Source organism: Lolium perenne, chromosome 4 (genome assembly GCF_019359855.2).
Source record: "Lolium perenne isolate Kyuss_39 chromosome 4, Kyuss_2.0, whole genome shotgun sequence".
Classification (NCBI taxonomy): Eukaryota; Viridiplantae; Streptophyta; class Magnoliopsida; order Poales; family Poaceae; genus Lolium; species Lolium perenne.
In genome coordinates this window covers 126,654,413-126,661,700 of record NC_067247.2, presented here as the reverse complement: position 1 = coordinate 126,661,700, position 7,288 = coordinate 126,654,413, and the positions used below count along the sequence as shown (strand labels likewise).

At 43.9% G+C, this 7,288-nt stretch overlaps 1 protein-coding gene across 1 annotated transcript; it reads right to left on the bottom strand.

Moving 5' to 3' along the window:
• Window positions 1-294: 294 nt before the first annotated feature.
• Window positions 295-3,429, bottom strand: LOC127293854 (metal transporter Nramp6). Its single transcript, XM_051323541.2, has 4 exons — window positions 2,662-3,429; window positions 1,622-1,758; window positions 791-1,443; window positions 295-640 (listed from the first exon to the last, which is right to left on the bottom strand). The coding sequence occupies exons 1-4, from the start codon at window positions 3,387-3,389 to the stop codon at window positions 428-430; spliced, it is 1,731 nt and encodes a 576-aa protein (XP_051179501.2). The 5' UTR covers window positions 3,390-3,429; the 3' UTR covers window positions 295-427.
• Between the last annotated feature and the right edge of the window lie 3,859 nt (window positions 3,430-7,288).

The following is a 7,288-nucleotide window of genomic DNA, read 5'->3' as shown; positions in this document are numbered from 1 at the left end:
TGAAATTTTTTATATTTTAGGCTTTACAAAAGAATGACAAATGTGTGGAACTGAGTACAGTGAATAATGCACATTTCAAAACTATAAAACTTGTCATATTTTATCATTTTTGTGTAGCCTAGATTATAAGGAATTTTACATTAAGAGTTTACAAACTTGTAGGCTACATTGTTGAGTAGATCTAGGATTTTTTTCATAATTTTTTAAAACTTTAAACATAATTTGTAATTTCTAAAAAATAAAGGGCTACATGTAACTCGGCCTCTATTTTGTCACTTCATAGAACGAACTATAGAATTACGAGATATACAAGCTCTTCTCAACTGAAGATCATCCTTCTCAATTCTTTCGTAAAATCTACTACATGATCCTAAATCATTAAGCTATGGTACAACAAAACTGATTCAACTATACACCCTACCCGTATTCATGTGAAGCTATTCTTGTTTACTGGTCTAAATACATGGTTAGACAGCTCCGTGCACCGGAGGATAAGATACAGTAGGAACGCGGCATAAGCGAGCACAGCCACGCAGAGTAGCGAGCCAGATATCGGGCCTCTGATCTCCGAGGAGAAGAAATCCAGCAAGAGGTAGCCGTTGATCACGATTGGTAGAGACGCAACTGTCCAGGTCACAATCTGCAGCAATACGCAATATTTAGTTTAAAATTCTATGTGCAAATCTATAGTGATTTTACTAAACCGAATCACTGATCAACTTATTAGATGTCAGCATCAGCAGCCATCACTTAAACACCACCAGTGCAAATCTATAGTGATTTTACTTACCTGTGTTGTTAGACCGATCTTAAACACCCCCATGACCTCCTCCTTGGACACCAGCGTTATCAGCGGTATGAGGGAGAACGGGATCTGAACTGACTGCAACACATTGAGCCACTCGTTGAGAACATCCAGTGCAGATTCAGTGGTGTTGAAGTACAGAGCGACAGCTATAGTCGGCACGATCGCGAAGCTCCTAGTAATAATCGCCCTCATCCATTTCTTCAACCTCCAATTCAAAAACCCATCCATTATGAACTGCCCAGCATAGGTGCCGGTGATGGTGCTGCTCGTGCCGGCGGCTAGTAGGCCAACTCCCCAGATAGACAGGATGGGGAAATAATCTCCCCCAAACTTTTCTTGGAGATACTGTCCAGCATTTTCAAGCCCAATGGTGCCCGCCACTTCGGTACCGTAAAACCCTTTTGCGAAAATCGTTGTGACAAACAGGTTTATCATGAAGGGCACTACCAGTGCCAAGGTTGATTCGATGCTGTAGTACCTCAACGCTTCGCGGACTTGGTATTCCTTGTTCTGGTCGATCTTTCGTGATTGCACGAGAGCGGAATGGAGGAACACGTTGTGTGGCGTGATGACACATCCGACTATCCCAACTGCTTGCCTTAGTGTTCTTGAGCTCAGCTTAGGAACCAAAATACCTGTTTGGCAGAGATTATGCTCCGGTCAACTGAAGAAGAAGAAGAAGAATGTAGATCAAATGAAATATATTACTCCCTCTCATCCATAATAAGTGTCGGAGACAAATTTGAACTAAAGCTCCGACACTTATTATGGATCGGAGGGAGTATGAACAGTCCAGCAGAAAAATAGACTTACCAATGATTAGGTCTTTCCCACTGGGTTTGGCTTCTATGAACATCCACGCGAAGGACCAGGCCATTATTGCAATCAGAACTGCAAATAAAGCCTCCAATTTTCTCACTCCATAGTTCTCAAGGGAAAGAAAGATAAAGCTGGTGAAAAAGTATATGAAGGTAAGTGGGGTGAAAACTTCTGGACATTCAAATAATAACTAGTACAGCAAAAATAAATGTTCATGATGTCAGCAAGCAAATTGCAAATGTACTGGTGCTAAATGCAGGAATTCAGATAATGTAAAATGACACAACGTCATTCCTCTTGTTAGTTGTTACTCATATGCTAGTTTTCATGTATATTGTCTAGAAACCAAAATGATTGAAATAACAGTCACATCTCTGATATGTCCAAACAAAAATGTTCAGTCCTGAGAACCAACCTCAGGTTGGGTGGTTAGGAGGGTGGTTGTACCCCCAGCCCACCAGAGTTCAAACCCCAGGTTTGACATCTGTGTGTCTCATAAAGGCGGAATATTCTTTCAGTGGGAGACGACGTTCCCGTCGACAGCGAGGCGCCTGTGGTGACTTCGTCAATTTCAAGATCCAATCCGCCGGCTCGGTCTTCCGGAGGTGCTCATAGGGGTAGGGTGTGCGTGTGTGCGTTCATAGGGGTGAGTGTATGCGCGTGTATGTGAGCGCCTGCGTTTGTACTGTGTTTCTCAAAAAAAAAATGTTCAGTCCTAATCACCTATGATGTTCAACAGAAAATGATCTCTAGCAGGTCATGTATCTATCCGATAAATGTTGCTCCTTCTTTGCCTTTCCTCCACCAGGAAAATGCAAATGCACACTGACTAGTAACAATTCTAAGTGATGCACCGGTGGAACCGACCAGAAAAAATACTAAAAAGTGAGACTAACATGATCAAACTTGCAGTTTTTGCAACCGAATCTACACATTGATACTAGTTTGACCAAATTTCAGGCTATGCAACTCATACCAAGCACTCCAGCAGTGCATCCCAACAGCATAAGCAGGGGCGAGCAAATTAAGCTTACCAGTCTAATGCAGTGATGACAACGCCGGCCCAGATGGGCAGGAAGCCGCGGCTGAGGATCTTGATGGCAATGGCGCTCCCGATGACCTCCTGGATGTCGGCGCTGACCATGGAGACCTCGGCCATGAGCCAAAGCGCGCGGCGCACCCAGTCCGGGTACTCGTCGCGGCAGAGCTCGGCGAGGTTCTTTCCGGTGGCCACCCCGAGGCGCGCGGCGAGCAGCTGGACGAGCAGGCCCATGGCCGTGGCCCACAGGAGCAGCCAGAGCAGCGTGTCGCCGGCGGTGGCGCCGGCCTGGAGGTCGCCCTCGAGGTTGCCCGGGTCGAGGAAGGCGATGCTCATCAGGAACCCGGGCCCCGTGAAGAGCCAGAGCTTGCGCCACGAGAAGGGCGGCGCGCGGCCGGTGGAGGCGAAGATGTCCTCGTCGTCGGCGTCTGGGTCGGTAGCGATGGACACGATGATCTTCTCGGCCGGCTCGAAGGCGCACTCCTCGTCGTCGGAGGAAGAGGAGGACGACGGGCGGAGGAGCGCGTGCGCCTCGACGTCGGGGCTGGCGCACACGGCGGGGTCCCCGGCGGCGGCCATGGGACGGGCGAGGAAAGGTCGCGCAAATGCTGTCGCCGGCCGGCCTTCTTCGCCGGATGTTTCGGGGACTCCTGTGGCTGGAGGATGCCCGAGGTTGCCATATGATCCTCGTTGCGCAAAACTAAATACGCTCCGGAAATCCATGAGGCCAAAATGATGAGCGAGCGGCCTCACATGCCTGCATGCGTCGTGCGTGAACGGTACAGGCGAAAGAAGTCGCATGTACGGAGACGCTATTTGACTCGCGTCTTCATTAAGCGCGGCTGCTCTAGCAAGGGCACGACGGACACCACTGGCCGGCGTGATTTCTGTCTCGTAGCGTGATGCTTTTTCACTCAAATAATTGATTGTTTTGCGAAACACAATACAAACGTAAACGCTTAAATATACGCATTCTCACCCATATAAACGCACGTATATTTTACCTTTATGAGCACCTCCGAGAATCTGATAGATGAAATTCTGCCGAGCACACGGACTTGAGAGTTGACACATGGCAATGGTTCAACGTCATCCACTGTTGATAAAAAAAAATCATGGCTTTGATTTCATGTGCTAAAATTCAAATATGCACTTATATAGTTTTCCTTTATTTTGTGAATCTTCCATAGCGTGATGCAACATATTCATGCAGATACAACATGAACGCTTGTTGTATGAGGCAACATTTGTTTCTTATGGTTGTGAAGAATAAGTTAATGGGTAACTCTCAATTGATTTATCGTCAGGTTGTTGAGGAAAAAAGTTCTCATCAAGATTAATCACCTAATACAATGATATTTTATATGTGCATGTGTATTACCTAGGATATTGATGCTTACTTTTTCAAAAGAAGATATTGCTCAATTTGCGCAAATTAACAAAAGCATGTAGATTCATTGTTGCTCAGTACATAACTTGTCTGATGGTTTTTCATATATTCTTTATACGACATTACAACATACTTGCTATGAGAAAAAAATGGATAATCATGACAATTCGGTCAAGCAAATATCATTTTTTATAATAAGCAACCCATAGTATCATAATATGGTAGCAGGTTCTACAAATATTCAGAAAGTTACCAGAAGCTCTTCTAGAGGAATTTGCTGTATTAATTACATGAGGAAGAGATGCTTGATAAGATGGTTCTGGAATACTCAATGGTGATCAAGGTGGAGATATTTTGCAAATGCACTCAAACATCCTCATCATTTATAGGTGTTGGGTCTGAAATATCCATAGAAAGAAATACACATAAATTAGAATAGTATGATATTTTCTAGAATTATGGTATAGGTAATTTAGTTGTGCGCAAAGAAATAATATAAAGGTCTTCTTTGTATAAATAGGGTATGTGCCACTTCTCCACCCGCAATCATGAATAAGAAACTACGCAACAAACATAGGAGCAACCAAGTATGTGAGATTGGAGCGTCTATAAGAAATCCACAATTAATAGAGGCAGTGTCTCACTGAAGTGTTGCATCATGTTTATAGTTGTGAACCAAATATTGGGTCATCCCCACCTTACAAGTTACAACTTGATTTTCCAAGATAGTGAGGGTACTCAAGTAGTATGGGTGTAGAGCCACGGTGCAATGGGTTTCCATATAACTAGTGTCAAAGACGATAGGGCCCCTTTTTTGCAATCATCCTCACACAAGATCTATGAAAAATGGATGTATGAAGAAAACCGGCACCATATAGGAAAATAATATAATCACATAATTCATGATAACAAGTTTCCCTACAAGTACAAGTGATTGAGCGTAAACCCTTTACTATTTGGGGTGCCACTCATGCTTCTTCTTTTTTCATCAACCGAGTGGAATATTGTTAATGTTGGTTCAAAAAAAGGTTAGAATGTTGGTTCAAACATTGTTTTTCATTATGGTCCCACTTGAGACCAGGGAATATCTATTGATGAGATTTTACGGTACATCATATGACAACGAGTTGTTGAGTCTTCTAGTCACTCGAAGGTGGTTCATACTACTGTATATAACATAGTATATTAGGTTGGTAATGCTAAGAAGTTTAGCTAATATTGAAACTGAAAATATTATGTAGCATTAGAGTACTTGGAGTCTTAGACTGTTGAAAAATCCACCACTTTCCCTGAAGAAGTTGCTTAGTGTAGCTCACCAGTGCTAATGAAATTTCATAACTATCCACAACATTGTGAGCATTGAAGGTGAACTGTCATATAATCTAGCGTTGGAATAAAGAAATCATACACTCCCACTACATAGTATTTATATGCGTTACTCTTGCAATCAACATTGCTTCCTTATCGCACTTGCGCACCCATACGCCATGCCTCGAGATCGCCAGGTTCCATGGGGCCAAGTTGTCTGACAATGTAGTTGAGATCAAATAAATGAGAGAGCCTCCTCCTCTTCACTGGTTATATCCTACCAACTCCCCGACACCTCTAAGGAGCCTGGACCTTATCCTCTCGCTGCTACAGTTCCTAGAGGCGATTTGTGAGCTAGCCGTCCAATTCACCTCGCCGCCGATGATTTCGTCGATTCCCTCTCTCTCCGGCGGCCGCTTCGGCGGGGGGGAGGGTGGGGGAACCCCGGATCTTGGTTGTACATAGTGTAGGTTTTGGTAGCTTCCAGCCGGCAGCGTCGAGAAGGCGGAGGCACGGCCGGAGTGGTGTTTTGGGGTGGCGCTCGTTCCCTTCGGCGATGGTCCTCCTTGGAGTGCTGCTGCAGAGCGACCATCCTCGTATTCCTTGTAGGTCGTCGGAGTTGCGGGGGTGGCTGTCCCTCGCCGGATGCCGGGTAGCGGCGGTTCCAGACCAGTTGATGTTGGGAGAAGCTGGTGGTGTTGAGCTCATTGATGGCGCTGAAGAGGCAGGGCAGAGGCTCTTCGGAGATGAGGACCATTGACTTCCCGTCCGCAGAGGGATGCCTCCCGTTCCAAGGCCTAAGGGGAGGATATGCGGCGGCGCGCCGACATAACGTCTTCGTTGTCTTCCACGGCATCAAGATCTAGAAGGACTCAGTTGTAATTTATGCTTTGTTCTGGACTGTTCTGTAAGAATAGTGTCTTAATATAATCAGCTTTTCCTTCGCAAAAAAAAAAAACTCCGACACCTCCTCAACTTAAAATGCAATGTACTATAAGAAGCACTTACACTTTAGTTTTGATTGTCGAGGTGATGAACATTTATCTTCTATGACATCTAGATAAATCCTTTTTAGCATTCACCAATTATCGTATTTGAAAGTACTTGAACATCATAGAGTTGGGACAAGAGGCAGGTACACCTCTGCACATTTTCAACCATGGTATATGTCATCTAATTTTTGACCTGATTAATGCAATATACGAGTGTACTTAAAAACAACTAAAGTGAATTTCTAGTCATAAAACATATCAAAATTATGACGTAGTCACTGAGCTAGCTATAATTAAGGGATAGGGCTTCAAGATAATGGACTTGATCAATGCGATACTTGATTGTCTTTTTGTTATATGAATGGTTGTTGATACCAAATTTCTGGTTTATCTCATTCATGTGAACCGCTTCAGGGGGTAGAATTGAGAGAAATAGCTGACCTGAGTTCAAGAACATTGTTTCCACCATTTAATAATTCTCAAATATTTTTGCACTACTAGATAGGAGAACAAATAGGATCTCGGCCTTCGAGTTATCATCATAGCATCTCTAGCTCTTCCCCTAAAATCTTCTAAGTATCTAAAAAACTTGAAGCATATATCGAGTTATCCACATCTAACCCTTCCTATAAAGTTTCTAACTCTTAAAAATTTGAGGAAACATCCCATCCAAGACTTTTGTCATAAATATTGGAGAAATACGTATTTGCTCCTTCCAATCCACCTCCCTATCCATATTTCTTGGAAGAAAGTTTCAATGCCCAACAACCGTGTAGCACCTCAGTGTTTCGATCTCACTGTCCCTTCGACCATGTTGCTCATGTACTTGTGTATTTGCTCAAGGAGAAGTAGGTTGGGCTTGGTGACCAATGACTTGGTGTCCTTTGGACCTTTTGTCCTAGCCTTCTCCAATGAAGACATGTGATAGTGCC